At 51.0% G+C, this 24,591-nt stretch overlaps 2 protein-coding genes across 2 annotated transcripts in view; one reads left to right on the forward strand and one right to left on the reverse strand.

Moving 5' to 3' along the window:
* The window catches only part of TSHR (thyroid stimulating hormone receptor), a 47,998-nt gene extending 33,528 nt beyond the window's left edge, over nucleotides 1-14,470 (forward strand). Inside the window, exons 5-11 of the mRNA XM_040411242.1 lie at nucleotides 897-971; nucleotides 6,236-6,310; nucleotides 7,690-7,767; nucleotides 7,846-7,914; nucleotides 9,832-9,909; nucleotides 10,189-10,377; nucleotides 12,054-14,470. Coding sequence (XP_040267176.1) covers nucleotides 897-971; nucleotides 6,236-6,310; nucleotides 7,690-7,767; nucleotides 7,846-7,914; nucleotides 9,832-9,909; nucleotides 10,189-10,377; nucleotides 12,054-13,167 — 1,678 coding nt within the window. The 3' untranslated portion in view covers nucleotides 13,168-14,470. The remainder of the gene's footprint in view (nucleotides 1-896; nucleotides 972-6,235; nucleotides 6,311-7,689; nucleotides 7,768-7,845; nucleotides 7,915-9,831; nucleotides 9,910-10,188; nucleotides 10,378-12,053) is intronic.
* A 3,829-nt stretch (nucleotides 14,471-18,299) lies between these two features.
* Nucleotides 18,300-24,588, reverse strand: GTF2A1 (general transcription factor IIA subunit 1). The gene is made up of 9 exons (XM_040412252.1): nucleotides 24,432-24,588; nucleotides 21,921-22,022; nucleotides 21,665-21,851; nucleotides 21,406-21,476; nucleotides 21,245-21,320; nucleotides 20,684-20,817; nucleotides 20,295-20,609; nucleotides 20,095-20,184; nucleotides 18,300-19,339 (listed from the first exon to the last, which is right to left on the reverse strand). The coding sequence occupies exons 1-9, from the start codon at nucleotides 24,459-24,461 to the stop codon at nucleotides 19,232-19,234; spliced, it is 1,113 nt and encodes a 370-aa protein (XP_040268186.1). The 5' UTR covers nucleotides 24,462-24,588; the 3' UTR covers nucleotides 18,300-19,231.
* Between the last annotated feature and the right edge of the window lie 3 nt (nucleotides 24,589-24,591).

The following is a 24,591-nucleotide window of genomic DNA, read 5'->3' on the forward strand; positions in this document are numbered from 1 at the left end:
ACTTTATATAGATACCCACATCATAGGGTTGTCTAGGGACCCAGAACCCCCCAATACATGAGCTAACTGCTCTTTCTTCAGTAATACCACATCTACTGAATATCTATACAAACCGGAGGACTGGTTGCTATTGGTTGCTCAGTAGACAGGTGCCCGGTCCTGCAGTCTCTGTAGACAGGTGCCCGGTCCTGCAGTCTCTGTAGACAGGTGCCCGGTCCTGCAGTCTCTGTAGACAGGTGCCCGGTCCTGCAGTCTCAGTAGACAGGTGCCCGGTCCTGCAGTCTCAGTAGACAGGTGCCCGGTCCTGCAGTCTCAGTAGACAGGTGCCCGGTCCTGCAGTCTCAGTGGAGGGACGTTCAGCTCTGCTGCCCCCTGCTGGATGAGCTTTCCTAGCACTGACAGCAGTGTGAGGTCCTACGTTTGGCAGCTCCTGACGCACACTCATTTCTACAGACAGGACAGACCTTAGGTCAGTGCTGAACCTGCAGTCAGTGGGGGTGAGCCAAGTTCTGCGCTGTGCGACGCCCGCTGACATCACGCTGACAGGGATTATAGCTGATAAGATTCTGATTAGAGCACATATGGATCGGGTTATAGCGCAGTCATTCACTTCCCTGATTAACCCCTTCTAGGGGCAAAGTTTCCATGGAATCTTTTACAGTTTGAGAGGCATGAGGTGCCTCATGCCTCAGTATCGGTGCTCATATCTAGTGTGGGGTGCACTATGTGATATCTGAGGATTGTGGCCAATAGAATCAGAGCAGAATATGAGAGCAGCCACCCTGTGCCCGTCCAGCCTACGGACAGGACTGCCACCTGCACATCCGCTTTTCTGAGATCAGCGTTTGTTGATGCAGCTGAAAGTCACTTTACTCTTTTCAAACTTTTCTTTGCAGAGAAATTCGAAGCCTTATGAATCTGAACTGTATTGAAGCCGGAGCGTTCCAGGAGCTGCCTCTGCTCAATTATTTGTAAGTACAAGGGGTGGGGGTTGCGTGCGGCCATCTTTACACTTATGAGATGTGGGGTGCCCCCCCAAGACATAGCCACAGACACCTTAATGAACCTTCTTCAATCCCATCCCCATGTCATGGTCATCAAAGGGTTTGTCCCACCAGTAAGGCCTCATGCACACCACCATTTGCATTTTGTGGTCCACAAATCGCAAAATACGGATGTGGAAGTGAGCCGTCTGCATTGATGGTCATTGTGTTTTTCACATCTGTATGTCCGTAGTGCAAATAGATAGAATATGTCCTATACTTGGATGTCAAATGCAGACCAAGAACTCATTGAAGTCACATTTGTGGTCGGATCGGCTATCAGAAAGGTGAACCTAACCCCATCTACAACAAGCAGTAGAGTTATGCCATAACTGCTGTGGAAGGGCAGCCTAAAGTGGGCCACCCTAATGTGAAGTGACTGTGAGATGGTGTGGGTGGGTGGGTGAAATCAGCTGAATCGGCGTCAGCCTGGGCCCACAGGTGCCTATAAATAGCCTAGTAATCAGCCAGCCTGGGCCCACAGGTACCTATAAATAGCCTAGTAATCAGCCAGCCTGGGCCCACAGGTGCCTATAAATAGCCTAGTAATCAGCCAGCCTGGGCCCACAGGTGCCTATAAATAGCCTAGTAATCAGCCAGCCTGGGCCCACAGGTGCCTATAAATAGCCTAGTAATCAGCCAGCCTGGGCCCACAGGTACGTATGAATAGCCTTGTAAGCAGCCTCCCCTCCCACAAATGCAGCAATATCTTGCTTATACTTGTGGTCGGATCGGCTATCAGAAAGGTGAACCTAACCCCATCTACAACGAGCAGTAGAATTATGCCATAACTGCCGTGATAGGGCAGCCTAAAGTGGCCAAAAAGAGCAGACCTTAGTTTAGAGTAAATATATACATACCGTTACGACACCCACTTTTGAACGAAAAGACCTTTCACGATGAAGGTGCGGAATATACTGTATATAACACAGTGACTTCCATCTACCTTACCTCTTTGTCTTGTGCACCGCCACATTGTTCGTGGAGATGGTTAATGCTGATGTGATTGGACGAGTGGCCGGTAACCAGAAACGATTTACTCCTATGTTGACTAACACGTGACCATACAACGAGAAGGTCTGAATCCTGAGAGCTGCAGACTGAAACAAACAATGGTGAATCTGTTGGAAGGGCCTAAATGAACTCCAACCATCCGCCAAGGGCCCTGATCGGACACCAACTGTTCCTGGTGGCAAAATACTTCACCTCTACTTATTCCCCAGGCCACACTTTTTATTTTATTTTTTATAAAGGACCCAAAAGTTAGAACATGGTGTCTGCCGTCTTACTCTAGTATTAGATTAAGCGAAATGTGTAAACCCACCAGGCCTGGGGAACCATACACAGGAATACATGGCTATTTCGATTAACGAGCTAATGTTGCCTGTAATAAGGACAGAACGTACACATAATACCTGCAGTTGTGACAGAAATAAGCTTAAGGTTGCGATAAACTATTTATGCTGCGCCTGTAGTCGTGATAGGACTTGTCGTGTCAGAAGACATGACAGACTTCGTAAACTTGCGCCTTATTACTGTACCTCCTACTGGAAGACGGACCGATACCCAGGACTTAGGCCGGACACCAACTCCCTCAGCCCGAGTTTGTAGATGAAGTAAGCATGCCTGGGAGAAGGTGATGTCCGCAAAGACAGGCTCGGGATGACGGCTTATAAAGAAAACAAGGATTTTCCTTTTAGACCCAACAACCTAGAAAATTAAAAAGTTAGAGAAAACAATAATGTGAGTGAGGCTCTAATGGCACAAGCCACGCATGCGAGCCACCACAAGAAAAATTGTATTGCGAGCCACAGATGACAGAGCCATGCGAGCGGGTCTGAAGGCAGAAAAAGACATGGAACCTACTTGTGGTGGGACCACGCAGCCGGCCTCAAATGGTGGAGTTTGTGTGTAAAATTTAAACGGAGAAGCCATGCGCGGGAGACTAATGGCTGAGCCATACGTGAGGGACTCTAATGGCGGAGTCATACGTGTCCATGCATGAGGCACTCTAATGGCGGAGTCATACGTGTCCATGCCTGAGAGACTCTAACGGCGGACCCTTTTTTTTTTTTAAATATAAACCACTTATGCAGCACCAGTATGACTTGTGGACTCGCATAACCATGACCCTTTTCCGACAATAACCTAGGACGCTTACCAGCCTACAACCATATTGTACATCTAACGAACATGAAGAATGGTCATCGGGCCCCCGAAGCCATGAGGCCCCCCGAAGCCAAGAGACTGAACTGGATGACCTTACAGTGACGATAAGTAATTACGTGAGCCAGACCTAAAGGGAAATGCATAGACATTAGTGATCTGAACCAGGTGCATAAACGAAACATCAAACCAACCGCGAAATTTAAACAGATGGGAGAGAAACAAGAGCCAGAGGCATTGCAGTTAGTTAAGAGAAGACCCTTGTCGTGACAAACGAATGAACAACTGTGAAAACATAGTAGGAACTTACTCCTATTGGCCCACTGACCGCTAGGGAGCTATTTGGTTAACTGGGGCAGGAGATCAATCTGAGTGAATGCGGACCAGAAGTAAAGGAGACCAGTCTAAGTGAATTCATAGCAGGACTAAAGAACACCACAAAAAAAAAAATATATATATATTTATTTTTCTTTTTGAAGTGAACAGAAAAGGTAGACCTATGGAATGTAACAAACCACTGAGGAAAGAAACGTAAGCCTGAAAAGAAAGCAGCTATGTTTATAGGAAGAGCAGTATCAGAGCGGTGTGCTGATAGCCCTAGTAAGAATACAGAGTAACCATTATGTAGCAATGAAAAGAAATGCAGCTTTAAGTGGAAGCAGAGTATAACACATAATGTAAGAACAAGTGGGTGAATGCAGCTCTGGATGCGAGTGGTGCCTAAAAACATGGTATGGGCACAGCTCTGAGTATGAGCATGAAGAGCATGGTATAAAGCAGATCACCTGCATGGACTAACTAACACCCTGTGCCTAAATAACCCCCTTGGAAACCTTATGTACGGCCGGCAGAAAGAAGCCACCACCTATGATCTGCTCCTCCCGACCGAGCCTATCACTCCCACCCCTGATCCCTGCCTAACTAACGGCACGGCGGCCCGTGCCAGACTTTATTGAAGATGAGGAGCGGGGACATGGTGTCCCCTGTACCTTTACACATAGCCTTGTGGGGAGCTCACGCTGCTCCCTGGCAATGTGCACCGGGGCAGGGGGAGCCCTTCCTTTACCATGGGCCCCGCCCCCCGCCGGTTTGAATCGTGTGCCGCGTGGGGAGCCGCACAGCTCCCTGGCAGAGTGCACCAGTGTGGGGGAGCCCCCCCTTCAGCTAGGGGCCGACCCACCGCCAGCTGGACACTCATACCGCGTGGGGAGCCGCACAGCTCCCTGGCATTGTGCTCCGGTGCGGGGGTGCCCCCCCCTCACCTAGGGGGCTGCCCCCCCCGCCGGCCAGACTCTAATACTGCATGCTGCGGAGAAGCAGCTTCTTACCCTTGCCGACCCCAGGATCTCCAGGTACACCGCAGACACGCGCCCCGCATGTAAACCAGGTATCAGAAAACATACAACCATGCTTACTCTAAGCACATGCTACCCCAATAACTGTATGCAATGGCCCCACCAGGCCTCTGAAGGGCCAAACAATACAAACAACCATGGTTCGACCATTAGCGCCCAAACTCTACTTCATCCCAGAGCGCTACATGTCGCGGACCGCAGCGTGGGTCCCGTGCAAACAACTCAGATCCTACCATGAATACCAGCGCCCTCCTGAGACCTTCTGCCGTCGCCCAGCCGTAAGGAGCCTCCACACCATGCTGCTGTATCCTAGAGCTGACTCAGAGGTAGTGAAATCAGCTGATTCGGCGTCAGCCTGGGCCCACAGGTGCCTATAAATAGCCTAGTAATCAGCCAGCCTGGGCCCACAGGTACGTATGAATAGCCTTGTAATCAGCCTCCCCTCCCACAAATGCAGCAATATCTTGCTTATACTTACTTAAGTGTTTGCGCCTGCTTTTAGTCTAAAAAATTTGTTTTTAGACAGTTTTATTATTCTAATTGCATTTACTACTGAAATTGCGACTTTATTTCAATCAATTTATGTAGGGGCGCTTTTTTTTGTGCCTGGATTTGTCACAAAAACAGTCTAATTTCTACTCCACTCCAGGGCTGGCGGACTTTTCTTCATCTGTTTTCTGTATTTTACATTAAGTCACACTTTCCGGAAGACGTGCGACTTTTCTCTGCACAGATGCGACTTTTTTCATGCGCAAATAAATTAGATCAGTTTAAGTGAATGTGAACCTGTCGGACTTAAAAACAACCACCAGAGGGCAGACTAAGGGCTTGTTCACATGAACGTGCCGTATTTTGCAATCCGCAAAACACGGATGCCGCCCGTGTGCCTTCCGCAATTTGCGGAGCGGAACAGAAGGCTCTTTATAGAAATGCCTATTCTTGTCCGCAAAACGGACTAGAATAGGACATGACTTATAATTTTTGCGGGGCCACAGAACGGAGCAACTGTGAATGAGCCCTAATAGCGACACCCCGCGTCTAATTCATCAACAGCTGTGCGATTTTTAATAAATACTCAGCAAAAGAAAGACAGAAGAATGAAATACACCAATCTATATTTATGGCCAAAAACGGGCAAGCTTGATAAATGTGCCCCAATGGGGCTGCAAAAAATGTGACTGACTAATCCAAAAAGGAAAAGAAATCAGCTCACTGCTCAGCTTCATAATGTCCGGACCTCCTATAGGACAGTGCACGGTGTATGCCGGCCCGGCTGTGGTTGCACAATTGCGGAAAGCAAAATACATACGGCTGTGTGCATGACGCCTACATCTCATATTCATTGTACAGTTCTTTTCCATGCATCCAGAGCAGAGTACTGACATTTTCTTACATAGTATGGCTCCACTGGTGTTCATTTACTTACATAGTATGGCGCCCCCTGGTGTTCAGTTACTTTCATAATATGACGCCACCTGGTGTTCACAGTGTATAGCCATGTCAGCTGCACATGTATCCTCTATTGTGTGCAGTATGGATGCTTGTAGTTTACAGTGCACCAGTGTAGCTTCTGGTGTTAAAGGGTTACTTGTGGGTGGAGCTTAGAATGTGGGTAACCCCAGTGGGACACCACTGTCACCCTAAGTATCTGCTTCTCTTTTTTTCTTTCAGAGGGATTTTAAACACCGGCCTCTCCATTTTCCCTGATTTAGGCCACATTCACTCTCTGGTCGGCAGCATCTTTGTGTAAGTCACATGATGTTACATTGTTACAGATTATTACAGAATGGGCGGATCCATCTCATAAGCAGCAGCCCCAGGGCAAGGAATGCCTGAAGTCAACTAGAAGGGAAATGTCCCCATTTAAGTAGTGCCCCCTTCACAGTAGTTATGCCCCCTTTCAGTAGTGCCCCCTTCATTGTGGTTATCCCCCCTTTCAGTAGTGCTCCCTTCACAGTGGTTATCCCTCCTTTCAGTAGTGCCCCCTTCACAGTAGTTATGCCCCCTTTCAGTAGTGCCCCCTTTCAGTAGTGCCCCCTTCACAGTAGTTATCCCCCTTTCAATAGTGCCCCCTTCACAGTAGTTATCCCTCCTTTCAGTATTGCCCCCTTCACAGTAGTTATCCCCCCTTTCAGTATTGCCCCCTTCACAGTAGTTATCCCCCCTTTCAGTATTGCCCCCTTCACAGTAGTTATCCCCCCTTTCAGTATTGCCCCCTTCACAGTAGTTATCCCCTCTTTCAGTATTGCCCCCTTCACAGTAGTTATCCCCCCTTTCAGTATTGCCCCCTTCACAGTAGTTATCCCCCCTTTCAGTATTGCCCCCATCACAGTAGTTATCCCCCCTTTCAGTATTGCCCCCTTCACAGTGGTTATCCCTCCTTTCAGTAGTGCCCCCTTCACAGTAGTTATTCCCCTCTTACAGTACTGCCCCTATACTGTTAATAAAATGAACAAAATAAAACAGTAATGCTCACCTAGTCCGTTCCCCCGATGATCGGAGCACATCCTGTGCTCCTCAGCAGCCCCAATGCGGTCATACATCGCTCCTTCTACTATATGACGCATTGTGCCTGCTGGGGAGCGCCGATAGCCGAATGGTGGCGCGGGGAGCGGATGGTTCTCTGTTCACCACTGCAATTCCCTGTCTCTGTGTTCTAAAGATGCAGAGGCAGTTGGGAGTGGGACATACCTCAGCCCTCCAAATCCACGATCTTTGCTGATGTGGAAGGAGCCAGCATATTTAGGTCTGAGGGTTGATGGCGGTGAACTCCCCCATTAGCATATTTTTTGTGAATCGGATGCAGACCCACTCATTTCAATGGGGCCGTGAAAAACGTGGCCGGCACACCGTGTGCTGTCTGATTGATCTGCTTTGTGGACAAGAATAGGAGTTTTTAAAATAATGCGGGACGCACTCGGCCAGTATCAGAGGTATGGTCGTGTGCATGAGGGCTTTTAGATGCGTCAGCGCTGCACCGTCCACCTGCTCGAGCTCATGGGGCCCTCAGGTGTTATCACAAGTCAACGCCCCCACCTGGCCATCCACTGTAGCACAGCTGAATGCTATCTCATTAGAGTTGTAGTCTCGGCAGTAGTCCTCCTAACCTCTTTATTTCTCTGCAGGGAGATTGCGGACAATCCTAACATGGCGCTCATGCCAGCCAACGCCTTCCGGGGCCTGTCCAGCGGCTTCCTGACCCTGTGAGTAGCCGCCTCCTCCGCCCCAATCTCCAGATTCTAGGAGTTTCTGTCTCGTTCATTTCTCTTCTTTCTCCTCAGAAAACTCTACCACAATGGATTCACCGAGCTGCAGGCCCATGCCTTCAACGGCACCAACCTGACCGCTGTGTAAGTACTGGGCCACAGGGGCCCCACATTTGAGGGGCCCATCAACAGCATCACTGCCATTTATGTAATATGTCACTTCTCAGAAAATGTTTTATATAAACCTAAACCTAGTCACTAGGACGCTGTTACATAGAATCCTGCAGAACTATGAATGCAGCTCTGGATGTGACTGGAGCATAATACAGCTCTGTACAAGTGAAGCACTTATGGTCTCCAGGCGGCCATGTTGAGGTCCAGGGAACTCTTTGCAGCAGATTCTGCCCTCCGTCCTCTGCACATGGACGACAACACCTCTAAAAATTCATAACTTTCAGGAAAAATGAGCGTTTTGACTTTCCCAGCAGAGCTCTGGCTCCCTGACACAACGTAAATCCGTGCAGGCGAGAGTTTCGCTCGGTTCATTACCAGACCTGGCGCAGGATCGGGGAGTCTGCAGAATGTTGCAGCAACTAACCTCTCATGCGAATGTTCTGTACAGATCCAGCAGGGGGCAGCAGTCACATGTCAGCTCCCCCAGGCTGAAAGCTTTGAATGCAGCTTTGGATGTGTCTAGAGTATAAGACAAGAAACTGAATATTATTCAGGGATTTACTGTGATAGTGGCAGTAATAACACCACACCGGAGCCTTGTCCTCACGTGGGGTGAAGAAATCTCCATGTGTAATTACTGCTACAATCCATGTGTTTACAGAGGTGCGGTCCAGCTCTCGGGTTCCCTGTGGGTATAGCCATGGTTATAAGGGAGATTATCGGGATGTTAGTGCGTCTTGTGCCCGGGTGTAAGGTATCGGCGATTTCCTGCCTACAGTTAATACCTGTCCTAACCCCTGCGGCACGTTGAGTGGTACTAAGCAAACATCTGCAGAGCTGCGAGTGAGCAGGGGTGCCCATCCAGGGTGGGGGAGAGCAGACGTGCAGGCGGCGCACTGGTCGAAGCACATGGGAATGTGGTAGAACTACAAGTCACAAAATACTAAATGTGCTGTGGGAATCTTATGAGGGAGGATAATCATGTGCTGAAGGACTACAAGTCTCAGCATTCTGAGACTCTGCAGGTCATGTGATGCGCTGCCTGGTGGACGCCAGCGTCCCATATATCAAGAGGGCAAACCAGGGTGGGTACAGCTGTCCAGGATGTGGAGCCCGTCCTGCCCACCTGAACATAGCAGGCATCGTACATCACACAGGAGCAGCGGCATTAATCCTGCATGCTGTAGCGGTACCAGAGGGCGGTGGATCCGCGGCAGCATCGGCAGGCAGCTGTACCTTTCAGGGCTGGTGGAAAGCTGGGTGACAGGTGGCGCAGGGGCAGCGTCCATCAGTCATCTCCCTAGAACGGGCAACTCTCCAGGACGCACATTTAAGCAGTTTATGGGTCACTGAAATGACATTTTACGTGATGTGCTTGTTAACCCCGTGTGTCTCCATGCATTCCCAGCCATATTGGAGGGGTTGCTATTATAATCTCGCTTCTGTGCGGTTTTTATTTTCTCAGTCTGAGAACATTACGGATTTCACAGATCTCGGGGAGGGACGGGCGGAGGGGGCTCATTAAATGTAGACAGCCACTTGCCAGGCTGCTGGGGTTTTGTACGTTTCCTTCTTCCCACGCTGAAGCAATTCTCTCCAGCCCCTGTGCCAGGTAACCCCTTCCGTGCTGGACTCTGGAGGTCATCTGCGCGGCTGGCAGGATATGGCGGCACTATTTGTAGGTTTCTGTTCAGGGTCTGTATTTTAAGTCTGGGCTCTGTCGGCAGCACAACGTGTTGGAAAACCTCGGCACGTCTCCATGTGTTTCAACAAGTCCTACGACAGCCAGCTGGTAACACCCAGTAACACTCCTCCTGCGGAAGATGGTGCCTAAACCACAAGCAGCTTTCGGCTCCAACATCTGAAAGCTTCTCTCTTCTCTTCTAGGGACCTGCACAACAATGACCGCCTGGGTGGGCTCCACAAGGACGTCTTCATGGGGGTCGTCTCTGGACCCACATCCTTGTAAGTGATCAGCAGTGTGGTCCGCCAGCCCGACACATCCCCCGCCATAGTGATAGCGCCATAGTCAATCCCAGAATGCACCTGGCTACAGGTGAAAAGCTGAACCCTGGTTGGATGTAATAGACTACAAGACCACGCCTACTACATCGCTTCATCTAAGGGGCCCTTTTGTCCTGGGGGCCCATCTCCGACATTCCCACATGGTCAGGCAGGGGGGTGGGGCTATGACCAGTAGGCGGGGTTAAGGTATGCCACCTTCATGGCTCTTTATTCATCTAGGGACATCTCCAGGACGGCTGTTTCCTCGCTGCCCAGCAAAGGCCTGAAGTACCTGAAGCATCTAAAGGCACAGGGCACCTGGTACCTCAAGAAGCTGCCGCCCCTGAACACCTTCGTCCACCTGGCGACAGCGGAGCTGTCCTACCCCAGTCACTGCTGTGCCTTCACCAACTGGACCAAGAAGAAGAGGTTCGTATGCCCAACCACCAAATAGTCCCACCAGCGTCCATGCCCACCACATCAACCCATGCATTAGAAGACCTCATACTATGTGATTGAAGCTTATTGCACTGTGGGGGGGAGAGCATATCAAGCCCCTGGCAGTAGAAAAGTCACACATTTTTTGCAAGTCCTGTTTTGCTCAAAAATGTGCGAATTTTACTGTTTTATACCGTATTTGCCACTGTTCTAAACACTTAGCAGCCCCCCTTTCTGCAGCTATGTCAACATTCAATTACCATTTCAGTTACTGGCACATAATTGTTAATTAGATGTGAGACCCAGACTGGTGACTAGGGATTAGATGAGAGACCCAGACTGGTGACTAGGGATTAGATGTGAGACCCAGACTGGTGACTAGGGATTAGATGTGAGACCCAGACTGGTGACTAGGGATTAGATGCGAGACCCAGACTGGTGACTAGGGATTAGATGTGAGACCCAGACTGGTGACTAGGGATTAGATGTGAGACCCAGACTGGTGACTAGGGATTAGATGTGAGACCCAGGCTGGTTGCTAGGGATTAGATGTGAGACCCAGTCTGGTGACTAGGGATTAGATGAGCGACCCAGACTGGTGACTAGAGATTAGATGTGAGACCCAGACTGGTGACTAGGGATTAGATGTGAGACCCAGGCTGGTTGCTAGGGATTAGATGTGAGACCCAGTCTGGTGACTAGGGATTAGATGTGAGACCCAGACTGGTGACTAGGGATTAGATGTGAGACCCAGACTGGTGACTAGGGATTAGATGTGAGACCCAGGCTGGTTGCTAGGGATTAGATGTGAGACCCAGTCTGGTGACTAGGGATTAGATGAGCGACCCAGACTGGTGACTAGAGATTAGATGTGAGACCCAGACTGGTGACTAGGGATTAGATGTGAGACCCAGGCTGGTTGCTAGGGATTAGATGTGAGACCCAGTCTGGTGACTAGGGATTAGATGTGAGACCCAGACTGGTGACTAGGGATTAGATGTGAGACCCAGACTGGTGACTAGGGATTAGATGTGAGACCCAGGCTGGTTGCTAGGGATTAGATGTGAGACCCAGTCTGGTGACTAGGGATTAGATGTGAGACCCAGACTGGTGACTAGGGATTAGATGTGAGACCCAGACTGGTGACTAGGGATTAGATGCGAGACCCAGACTGGTGACTAGGGATTAGATGTGAGACCAGTCTGGTTGCTAGGGATTAGATGTGAGACCCAGACTGGTGACTAGGGATTAGATGTGAGACCCAGACTGGTGACTAGGGATTAGATGTGAGACCCAGACTGGTGACTAGGGATTAGATGTGAGACCCAGACTGGTGACTAGGGATTAGATGTGAGACCCAGACTGGTTGCTAGGGACAAGCAGTGTAACAACTCATTGGAAAAGCTTTGATTGTTACAATGTATCCTTGGCAGCTGAAGCGAAGTAAACAGGAACCACCTTTCCCGAGAGCTAGATTTAGGTCAGAACCACACGGATTTGTGATCAAGTCCTGCCTCTCTGTAGTGCAAGCACAACGTCCCATAACACAGCTACCCATGCACAACACCTTCAACCTGGCTGTTGTCCGCACCTCTTTGAATCATTTTCTTCTTCTGCTCATTTGCACCACCGTCCACTGATCACTCGTCTGTCTGGTTCCTCTGCAGCGACCTGGAGTCTTTCTTCTGCAACCAGTCCTTTCTGCACAGCAGCCACCAAAAGCGCTCGGTCCCGGCTTTTGTAGGGAGCGGCCCATCTTACCAAGACTATGGGGATGGAGATCCAGACCAGAACGAGAACACCAAGTCTACAACCTTCCAAAGCAGCAGCCATTTCTCAGTCTTCTTTGAGGATCAGGGAGATGAAGAGGTTGGATTTGGACACGAGATCAAAAACGCGCAGGAGCAGTACACCCCGGTTTTCGAGAGTTATGACGTGTACGACATTTGTGATGGCAGCGAGAAGCTGGTGTGCACGCCCACGCCGGACGAGTTCAATCCCTGTGAGGACATCATGGGCTACAACTTCCTGAGAATCGTGGTCTGGTTTGTCAATCTCTTGGCCATCTTAGGCAATGCCTTTGTCTTATTCATCCTCATCACCAGTCATTACAAGCTGACCGTGCCCCGCTTCCTCATGTGCAACCTGGCATTCGCAGACTTCTGCATGGGCATCTACCTGCTCCTTATTGCCTCAGAAGACCTTCACACCCGCTCCGAGTACTATAACTACGCCATTAACTGGCAGACAGGGGCTGGGTGTAACATGGCCGGATTCTTCACCGTGTTCGCCAGCGAGCTCTCTGTGTACACCCTGACAGTGATAACACTTGAGCGCTGGTACGCCATCACGTTTGCTATGCGCCTGGATCGAAAGATCCGCCTCAGACACGCTACTTTCATCATGCTGGGCGGTTGGGTGTTTTGCTTCTTTTTGGCACTCTTACCATTGGTTGGGATTAGCAGCTACATCAAAGTCAGCATCTGTCTACCAATGGACACAGAGACGGCGCTCGCTCAGGCCTACATCATCTTGGTATTGATGTTCAACATCATAGCATTCGTCATCATCTGCGCCTGCTACATCAAGATCTACATCACCGTCCGAAACCCTTATTACAAGTCTGGAGACAAAGACATGAAGATCGCCAAGCGCATGGCCGTCCTCATCTTCACCCGACTTCCTTTGCATGGCGCCCATATCCTTCTACGCCTTGTCCGCCATAATGAACAAGCCACTTATCACCGTTTCAACGCTAAGATCCTTCTGGTCTTGTTCTAACCGCTGAACTCTTGTGCCAATCCTTTCTCTATGCCATATTTACCAAGGCTTTCCGGGAGAGATGTCTTCATCCTTCTCAGTAAGTTCGGCATCTGTGAGCATCAGGCGCAGGTTTATCGTGGACAGACAGTTTCCGCTAAAAACAGCAGCGGCTCGTATGGGCAGAGGAGCAGTGGGGGCACTGGGCAGACCCTGGCAAACCTTCCTGATTTCCTTAAAGAAAACCAAGAGGTGGCAGCGAAACAAGACCCACTGCTGGAGGACTGCGGCATGATGGTGTTTTAGCTTCTCCAGTGTGATTACCACTGCCAAGAAGTGACCACCATCAGTCACCTCCTGGCAAGTGGACCCTGGGCTGTCACAGACCTGAACCTGAATAAATTACCGAGCTTTCCCTGACCCACAGCAAGGTAGCAATGCTGTTTAGAGAAAGCTGGGTGAGAACTGAAGCTTCTGCAGAAGTGGTGACCAAGCTTTCCTTGAACAGCACATCTTCCTTAATATCCAGTAAAATAGCTTGTATTCTTAGGCCAACTTAGGACTCTAGGAAAGCTGACTGAAAACACTTGTGGCTATTGTACTGGCCATACTGGTTGTCACCCAGCTTTCCCAGAAATGACAGCGCAGGGATTTAAATTTTTAGAGGATAATACATTTTGTTAAATAAAAATGTTCTGATCTTGTAGATTTAGGGCAGAGAATCTTTATAACTGTAGTCGAATCCCGGGTGATGGCGAGGTTCGTGCGACTTCCCCGTATACATGGGCGGCGGTCTACGATAAATGCGTTCTGCACACACAGGGCATTATGGTGGCGGACAGCGAGCCCTTCTGTAATATCCAGTGTAACCGCACAGAAAACGACTAAAATAAACTTGTTTATTTGATTTCTGCTTTTTCCCTTTAAACGTCCGTGTTCGTCGCAGGATCAGGGGAGACAGACGGCGCAGATAGAATTTCAGTCACACAAACAGGTTCTCTTTTCCTTTGGAAAGTGGGATATTAGATATTTTTGCTCTGCACATCTTGAAGACGTCTCAAAGCGGCGTGAGACAGCGGAAGCCTCCACTCGCAGGAATAGGGTGTCGCCTGCAGACGGTTCCTGGAAATCGAGGAGCACAAAGGAATGGGAAAAAATCTTCAATAAACCAAATTTAACCAGATTCTAAAACAACATCTCGGGTTTGACAAGAAAAAATATATAAAAGACATGGAAAACACCTGAGAATCCTGCGAGCCGCTCGACCTCTCGCTGACACTCTGATCCATAGGCGACTGCAGTCTGTGGAGGAAATTGAGAACTTAATCCTTGATGTGTGACGAGCAGATGTCATGTGAGCGATCACAGCGATGGTATGGCCAGGGTTTGCCCACTGCTATCGTTATAGCCACAGGTCAGTCTGTTATCGAATTCCACAATGTATTACTTATTCTGTATGGATCCTCAGTTTCATCAGGTCTTATACTCCACTCACCACCACAGCTGCAGTCACAAGGCTTCTGGATATCTGCTCATGGCTGCACCCTGCTGGTGACATGATGTAAAGCTGGCCTCGGATGGATATAATGTGGCCACAATACCAGGAAACTGGAGCCAAATACAAGATAAGTGAAATATCCGTAACGTTGCTCAGTGTTATTAGCTGTGAAATGCGATTAATTAGGAGCAGACATTCAAACCAGAATCTGATTTATAATGAACAATTAAAGTGATATGAGATATGGACAGAATGGTCTGCTGATAGGAGACTTGTCCAGTCCAGGGGCTTCTGGATATGATGGATGCGGAAAAGGGGAATCCAGCGCCAAATGACTGTGAATATACATTTCTGATACTGAGTTATATCCTGTATTATACTCCAGAGCTGCACTCACTATTCTACTGGTGCAGTCACTGTGTACATACATTACTTATCCTGTACTGATCCTGAGTTACATCCTGTATTATACTCCAGAGCTGCACTCACTATTCTCCTGGTGCAGTCACTGTGTACATACATTACTTATCCTGTACTGATCCTGAGTTACATCCTGTATTATACTCCAGAGCTGCACTCACTATTCTGCTGGTGCAGTCACTGTGTACATACATTACTTATCCTGTACTGATCCTGAGTTACATCCTGCATTATACTCCAGAGCTGCACTCACTAGTATGCTCCTTCCCAAGTGATAAAACCGTAAATGGTGCAGCTCTGAGATGTAGTCACAAAATGAAGCAGTTGCTGAGATCGACCAATCAGAATCCAGAGCAGGTTAGACGCTAAAGTAATCTCATTGGTTATCAGCCTTAGTTCATACACAAGAGGCTCAGTGCTGCCCCCACAGGGTAGGAGTCGGTTCGCACACAGCAGTCTTGCACACCAGGATTCATCACCAGTGTAATATCCACTTGTAAGAAGTGAAGCCATGTTGTGAGTAGAGGATGACTGGGGGCACGGGTTATATCTTATAAAAAAAAAAAGATCTCTTGGCATCTGCCGATGGTCTCAGCACCCCAAGTATTTAATGGATTACTTGCCCTACGAAACAGCGCCACCTCCAGGCGCCGGTTACAGTTGCTCCCTGAAATCATCAGCTGGAAGTGAAGGGGCACACTGTGCAAGAATGTAACACCTGTAACTATGGAAACACACAGGACTGTGCCAATTGTCTCCATGGTAACCAGCCAGTATGTTGCTGGGTTCTCAGGCGCCTCACTATTGCCCCCCTGTAATAAATCAATGTCTGGTGCAAGGATCGGGGCTGATAAGACGGGCGGCGGTCTTGTGCGTCACGGGGCCTCCTCGCGGAGACTTGTTGTGATAGAACCTGCCAGTGTTATGGGTGAGTGAAGCGCAAATGTCCTGGTGACGTCACGGCAGGAGAAGGGCGGGATCTTCAGTGCCTCACTGGATCAGCAGTGGTCCAGGTCTGGTTAACCCCTTCACAGCTGATGCAGCCACCAGAATGTGGAGCGTCCCAGTCTGTACCCACCAAAACCGTGCATGTGACTGTCCATTGCTGAGGACAAGCAGGTATTCAGTCACCCAGACTTCAGGAGCGGTCAGTGTGAATGGGACCCCCCCCCAATAGGTTTACTTGTTAGAGGCTCTTTGCATCGACCCCCCCCGGGTGTGAAGGAGTTTATCATCAGTCCCAGGAATGGTGCCCCACAGCGATGATCTGCCTTATGGTGGAGAGCTGCTAAATTATAACCCCGCGCCATTGAGTGCACCAGAACAGGAGAAGAAAGGGCCCACAATGTACCGGTGAGCGAGGCCCGAGGTCCTGTGGTGTCTCATCTGGCCTCAGCTTAAAGGAATCAGATATTATGAAGTTCCGCTCTCCTCCACTTGATGAGGAGGAGGAATCAGCAGGCGAAACAGGCGCAGCGTTGGCAGCCTGAATGGGTTCTATAGTCAATGGCAAATTCCCAGGGGAATCAGGATAGAGGGGGGTTCTCATCACCCCATCATGAACAGAATATGGGGGAGGATGTCTTATCACCCCCCATCATTTACTCAGGTTCAGCGGCGAAAACATTTGCACGTCCCCTCCTCGGCCCGCTGCCCGCATTTTTCTGTCAATTAAGCTGTCGGGTGTTTGGTGGGACACAAGGGGAGATTCCCACCCAAGAAAGGCAAACACTCTGTGACAAGATCGACGTCCCACCTACAGATTATTGCTGGGGTGAAGGGCGTCCAGAAACATCTGTACCCGAGGTAACAACCACCACCCTATCCCTGCCCACTCACCAGAGGTAACAACCACCCACCCTCTCCCCTGCCCACTGACCGGAGGTAACAACCACCACCCTCTCCCCTGCCCACTCACCAGAGGTAACAACCACCACCCTCTCCCCTGCCCACAGGTAACAACCACCACCATCTCCCCTGCCCTCCGACCTCCTCCCCCACCGACTGTGGGGGCTATTAGTCACTTCCTCTCCGGAACGCCCTTTAATATATAGAAAAGCTTCCATCTTATCCGCCTTTCCCTTCTTGTCTGCAGTCTATACAGATTAGAGGGGCTGGTCACTCCTTTTATCCTGAAGGCCCTTCACTATGGAAGGTGTGCAGCCTCAAGTTCAAGCCCTTTCTTGCCAACACCTTCCACCCATTTTTGTGGCTTTGGTCCGGTTCTATCAATTTTTAGAGGCGAGGGCTCCAGAAGGGGTGCAGCGCTCCAGCTGTGGGGTCACTAGAGCGCTATACATTGGGGGTCACTTTCTCTACTGCCTGACCATAGAAATTAGAGCCCTAAATCCCTCTCTTCTGCAGTCTCCATCGACTGGATCATTTATCCAGTAAAGCTAAATCACTTACCGTGCAGCCGACCTACAGGCGCCTTGTACCTACCCAAGTCACTGACATAACAGGACCCAGAACCAAACCTGTGGTCACCAATGCCTGATCCATGTGGTAGCGGAAGCCGCGCAGCTGGCGACATGACCACAATCTAAGGCTCAGTCAACAGCACGAATACATCCCATTAATGGGGCAGAATATAGGAGCCATAATAGTCACACGACTGGGACCAGCAGGAAAACATCACTAGAACGGAGTACGGACAGGGGCCAAGACCGCAGAGAAAACCAAAGGCTTCTGAGCCGCCCACATGGGATGGGCACCCATATTGCTTGGTTACACTTGGGGCCACATTACAACACCTGGGGCCACACTCAGTTGTGGAATTCAGCAGAAGTACCAGGAGCACGGCCCACATCATCTCCTGCCTGCCATGATGTGGGACCACCAATGGACTGATCTCCTCGGCGTCCCCCCCCCCCCTTCCTCGCAGATCACACAGAAAACAGGGTGAAGTTTTTAAAATAACTTTTAATTAAACGAATTTGCAAAGGTAAAATATTAAAACGTAAAAGAATTAGTTTTCTAATGAAGAGTCTGAAGCGCAGCAATAAAATCCAGTAAGACAAAAAAGACGCAACCTCTCGCGGCCATCGTACAGCATCTGACAGACATAATAAATAGCTTCTCCTCTCACAGAACTGTATGTACAACAGCGGGTGACAGGAGCCCAAAACCCCTGGCCCCCTAGATTTAAAAAATAATAATAGATTCTGAGCCCCCCCTCAGAGCAGCCCACAGACGTCGGACGCCACATCTATCAAGTGTCGTTCTGCGCGGTCTCCTTATCCTGGAGGGCGTGGCCATGTACAAGAGCTCCGCCCCTTCTCCAGGTGTAAGGCAGCAAGAACAGCCAAGATCTCCCATACAAAAAACACAGAAGCCAGTGGAGGAGGCTGCAGACCATCCAGCAGCCAGGAGGGGGCTCCACTTGTAACTGAAGTCAGCATCTTGTTTGTGTGATTTTAGGCACTAGACAAGGCAGAACAAATAAGTAGCCGCCCCTCCCCCCAGTCCTCGCTGCCGGCACCTCGACTGAGGGTGGTAGTGCATTACAGGAGAAAGGCAGCCAGCACGGGACGAGTTATGCAGTGACCTACAGGATCCTGGAGCAGATCATCCCATCAGAGTCCACGTTTATAGGGGCACAGGAAGGGGCAGCCAGTGGCATCACCAGGTAGACATTGTTTAGCTCCACAGGCAATGATAAAATGTGAACGAAGCCAGATAGTCATCAGAACCAAGCGGGGGATTGGAGGTGAACCCTAAAATTGGGCATCACATCATGGCTGATTGGGCACGGGGGGGTACAGGAAAGAGGTTAACACCTGGCAGAAGTAAAAGCAGGGGTCAGCAGCAGGTACCTAAGAGGGCAGAGGTCAATGTCCCCCCCACCTAAAAAAAGATAAAAACACTTGGTACAATCTTTAGCAGTTAAAACTTTCCAGAGGAACAAACTTGTATAATACGGATTGGAATAGAACAAGGGCTGCAAACGGTGGTCCGTGGCCACTCCGCTGCCATGTGATCAGTCATGTGACATCCAGTCCAACGGGGAGATGCAGCATTAGTCTCTTGTCATTGGTGCCATGGGAGGGGCCGTTCCCATCCTTCAGGTGGTTTTAAAAAAAAATTTTTACCATTTTTTTGTTTTTTGTTACTTTCTCAGTCACTCACCCCCCTAAAAAAAAACATGGGCGGGGCTGGGGGAGGGTCTCACCACTCAGCGTCACCAATGGCTTTGGAGAAGACAAAGTCACGACCATTCAGGTTCATGATTCCATCTTTGAGATGAAACTTCCACTTGTTTTTACTCCTGTGGATCTGAAATGTGGAAAAATAAATAAATAATAAAATTGTGGATATTAGAATGTGGTGGGCAAAGGATGCGCTACACCGTCTACAGTATATGGACACCACACTCCCAAAAAACACTGCTAAACGTCAGTCTTGGCCACCAGTCCCAGACCATACCTCTATAATATCCGAGGAGGCAGGCCATTATAATTTCCCACCTGTAACGACTCACTGACAGTATGGTGTGCAATTCTGACTCCTTCATTTGCATCATGCAGGTCAGGGAGTCCACAAAATCCTGCTCCGACAGAGGGAAAAAAAATGATCGCGCCAGGAGGCTGCAGGGTAAGGGTCCATTCACACATCCGTGTGTGTTTAGCGGATCCGCAAAACACGGACAGCGGCAATGTGCGTTCCGCATTTTGTCGGCACTAAGAGAATATGCCTATTCTTGTCCGCTATTGCGGACAAGAATAGGACATGTTCTATTTTTTTCAGGATCGGAATTGCGGACTCGGAAGTGCGGGTCCGCAATTCCGGGTCAGGCCGCACGTCAGGCAGCCCCATAGAAATGTATGGGTCCGCAATTCCGTTCTGTAAAATACGGAAAGGAATTGCGGATGTGTGAATGGAGCCTAAAGCTGACCATCTCTGCACGAGGCTTCCTCCTGTGTGTCTCATGGGACATCTGCCATCTAGTGGTACCATTTAGTAACTACACATTAGGATTTAGACAGACTTGGGGGTTAGATGTTGCCATTGGCACCATGAAGGCAGCTCACCTTATCATACTGGCACACGACAACATTTTCCGTGTCAAACAACTCCTGCCCCTCCTCGTCGCTCACGTCGTCCTCGCTGTTCAACGGCTCCTGCGGGAGAAGTTACCAGATCTGACTCCAAGAAGGAGAGCATGTGTTCTGCCACTACAACTCCCAACATACACTGACAGCCACACCACAGGAGGCAGAACTCTGATTACCTCTTCTACTTGGCCATCTTCTCCATCCTTCTCCTTGTCCTCCTCCTCTTCGTCATCATAATCTTCATCCTCCTCTTCATCCTCCTCAGAAGAGGTGTCTCCAGCACCATCAACCTGCAGGACGAGAGGCGCCTGCTGCTGCCCCTGCTGGGGCTGTTGGGCATTTGCCACAGACAGCTGCCCCGGCACTTGGGGATGAGGGGCAGCGACGGTGGTTGGGATGACCTGGGTCTTGTTTCCTGTGAAGAGGATCTGCTGAGGCTGTATGATGACACCCGTCTGCTGCGACAGGCCACCCGGCAGAGGTGCCAAAACCTGCAAGAGGCGGAATGGTCACTAAGCCATCTCACACGAGATCAGGTGTCACTGGCACCAGGAAAGCCCCTTACCTGCTGGATAACGGGAGCCTGCACCCCGCCAGGCTGCATCTGGGGGATGACTTGCTGCTGAAGGACCATGGGCTGCTGCTGCTGGATAATATACTGGGCACCACTGGCGGTTCTGACCACCTGCAGGAGCTGTCCTGTGAGGAGGATTAGAACAGAGTGGATCAGAAACATGACCGCTACTGCACACCTCAGGGGCTAGCTAGACGCAGCACTGGTGTGCAGGAGGGCAAATAGTCGCCAACACCCACCCATTGCCCTGACGCTGATGAGCAGCAGAAAATAACCATAGCGTCCCACCACAGCCACACGTCTAAAAAGGGGCTCCTCTCTTACCCAGTTCCTAATTTACCTACATGAGGGGGCTCCACTAGTTAAGACGTGTTCCCATTATTAGGAGAGGGCAAGACCCTCATTCTTTGGAGCAGCAGTGGTTCCAGGGTTTGTAGATTTTGAGTCCTGAGGAGCAAAAACTGCTCCATGGATGAGTAGTAACACTCCCCCCACAAAACACTAAATGCATACAGACCCCGGACACTCGCCCTCTGACCGCGCACTACCTACCAGAGTTAGTGATGAGCTGCTGTACTGGGGTGACCCCGGCAGGCAGGGCCAAAGTAGCCGCTGTGGCTGCTGCACTCTGTAAGAGATGAATTGTAGGATTTACCGGATTACCAAGCACAAAGACCACCAACCTCCCCCCATCAGAGGATGCTGGAGCGTACCATTCCTTGCGGGGCCATGTGCTGGATCAGCTTGGAATCGTTGCTTGGGATCAGAACTTGCTGCTGTGAAGCTGAAATCAGATAAAGAAGTCTCGTCACAGCGGAAATGATAAACCGGGGGTCAAGGGGGGGGGGGGGGGGGGGCAGTAAACAGGAGACTGTCAGGAGCCTTGGAAGGTTGGGTCAGAGCTATGGCAGCAGTCACATTGGTTGCCCCTTTTTTTTTTACTGAAGACCCTCCCCCATCCACAGTGCCGACCTTGGTGTGTGGTCGGGATGAGGACTTGCTGTGTCTGCGCCTGGTGAGTGGAGGTTGGCGGCTGCTGTGGGTGCGCCTGCACATGGTGATGCTGCTGGTGCTGCTGCTGGGACTGGAGTAGAAGCTGCTGCTCCTCGGAGTGGAAGCCGTCCACCGCCTTGGATTGCATCAGTTTGTTCTCCCACAGCTAGAAGAGAGGGGAGCGGTCAGAGCAGCGACGTGGGGGGCAGCACAGGCCGTGGGTTAGGACACTCACCGTCTTCAGCTCCACCAGAACTTGCTCATCTACACCCTCGTCCAGAAACAGCTCCCGCACATCATTGATGACGTCCTCGATGACCGAACGGTACAGCTTAGGCTGCAACACAAGACAAAACATCCCATTAAATTACCGCACACAGCGCCGGCCGCCATGACACCCTCACATCAGAAATTTAACGCTGCTCTCGGGATTGTTGTCACAATGTATCAGTCTGGAGCGCAGGTTCGTTTCTGGACTAGATACAACTGTAACAAAGGGAGCCACAAATGTCTGGTGCCCAGAGGTCCGCAAGAACTGGAGCCCCCCCCCCTTCTAATCAATGTCTTATGCAGATAGTGGAAACATTGCAGAGGTTGCCACAAGGCCAAACCGCACCCACACAATTTACCACAAAATGGTACAAGCGCTGGCTGCGGCGGGCAAGGCTTTGCCACACGCTGCACCATCTAGTTTCACTCTGAGGGGGATCCTAGACACCCAGACATGCTGAAATCTGGTGCCGGGGAGCAGAGACCCGCAGGGGCAAAATCTGCACAGATCACAACCGAAACAGAGGCCAAAGGTCAACTGCAAGTCACAAACCCCTGATCTCATTAAGAGGTTCTGCAGCAGCCAGGCTTAAGATCAGGAACAGATAATGAATGTTATAAAATGGCATAACTAATAAAAGGTTTGGGGGCCACCGGGCCCTTCTAATATTCTAATGTATACAGTAGAGGGACATGGCGGCACCTAATCCCTTCCCCAGGACGATGATCTCCGCAGGTTAAGCGCTATAACTGCTGCACGCAGGGCTCTGCACTCCGGGGACTGAACACACTTTATATATACGGGGGAGGGGCAGTGACGTCAGCAGGACTCATCCCCCTCCCCCACTCAGCTCAGTGTATATAGAGGCAGCCGAGGGAGGAGAGACACAGTGTAACAGGACGACCGTGCCACGGGACACAATGTAACAGCGCGTATATAATGTACTGCTCATCACACCACACGGGGAGACCGGGGGTGCAACTGTACCCCACCCCCAATGACAGAGGGGGACACAACTAGAAAGTGACAACCCAGCTTCCTACCAGACATCTAAGGAAAAACAACCCCATAGAGAGTCCAGGGCCAGACGATTAACCCCTCACACCCCAGAAAGAGGGCTACAGGGGTCCCTTACTCTGCAGAGCTGTGGGCCCCATATCTGGGGAGTCAATGAACAGTATACCCTAATGAAAGGTGGGGCCCCAACTTCTGACAATCCGCTGAACCAGCCCCCCCAAGACCAAGAACAGGCTGAACCTGGGGCCCCAGGCTACTGAACCAGGATCTCCACCATTGGGAACCTGCTAAAGCGGGGGGCCCCCCCAGGTTTAGCAGGTTCCCAATGGTGGAGATCCTGGTTCAGCCTGTTCTTGGTCCTGGGGGGGGGGGGCTGGTTCAGCGGGTTGTCAGAAGTTAGGCCCCCACCTTTCATTGGGAACCTGCTGAACCGGGGTGGCCCCCCACCATTGGGAACCTGCTGAATCAACCGGGAAACCCACTACTGTGAACCTGCTCAACCAAGGGCTCCAACACCGTGAACCTGCTCAACCGGGGGGCCCCCACTACCGTGAACCTGCTCAACCGGGGGGCCCAACACCGTGAACCTGCTCAACCGGGGGGCCCCACTACCGTGAACCTGCTCAACCGGGGGGCCCAACACCGTGAACCTGCTCAACCGGGGGGCCCCACTACCGTGAACCTGCTGAACCAGGGGCTCCAACACCGTGAACCTGCTGAACCAGGGGGCCCCCCACTACCGTGAACCTGCTGAACCAGGGGGCCCCCCACTACCGTGAACCTGCTGAACCAGGGGGCCCCCCACTACCGTGAACCTGCTGAACCAGGGGCTCCAACTACCGTGAACCTGCTGAACCAGGGGACCCCACTACCGTGAACCAGGGGACCCCACTACCGTGAACCTGCTGAACCGGGGGGCCCCACTACCGTGAACCTGCTGAACCGGGGGGCCCCACTGCCGTGAGCCTGCTGAACTGGGGGGCCCCACTGCCGTGAGCCTGCTGAACCGGGGGGCCCCACTGCCGTGAGCCTGCTGAACCGGGGGGCCCCACTGCCGTGAGCCTGCTGAACCAAGGGCTCCAACACTGTGAACCGGGGGGCCCCACCATCGGACAGGAACCTGCTGAACCGGGGGGCCCCACTACTGTGAGCCTGCTGAATTGGGGGCCCCCATGTTGGGTAAAACATGTCTATTTGAACATAAATCCCAATGACTGATTAACACAAACAATGCCCCAGACTCAGGGGCCCCATCACATGTGGGGCCCCTGTGTGCCTTCCTAATAGACGAATCTCCCCACATCTCCAGAGAGGGACCACCTAGGAGCCCCACCACAGAGAGGACCCCGAATATTCGCTTTGACACCTCAACACCGGGCTGTGAGGCGACACCCGAAACGGGGTGTCCAGGCGGAGGACCCGGTGACCCGCAGCCATATGGGGGCTCCGGGCTCTTACCACGGGGTTGGCGTTGGCCGCGGTGGCCATGTCCCGCAGTGAGCCTCGCCTGCCCCGGTGCTGCCTCCTGTCTCGTCCGCTGCTTCTCCTTTATATACGGACACCGAGCGCCCAGACGCAGCTACCAGGTCACGGGGGCGGAAAATCTCGCGAGAAGAGC

The sequence above is a fragment of the Bufo bufo genome, chromosome 11, assembly GCF_905171765.1.
Source record: "Bufo bufo chromosome 11, aBufBuf1.1, whole genome shotgun sequence".
Lineage (NCBI taxonomy): Eukaryota > Metazoa > Chordata > Amphibia > Anura > Bufonidae > Bufo > Bufo bufo.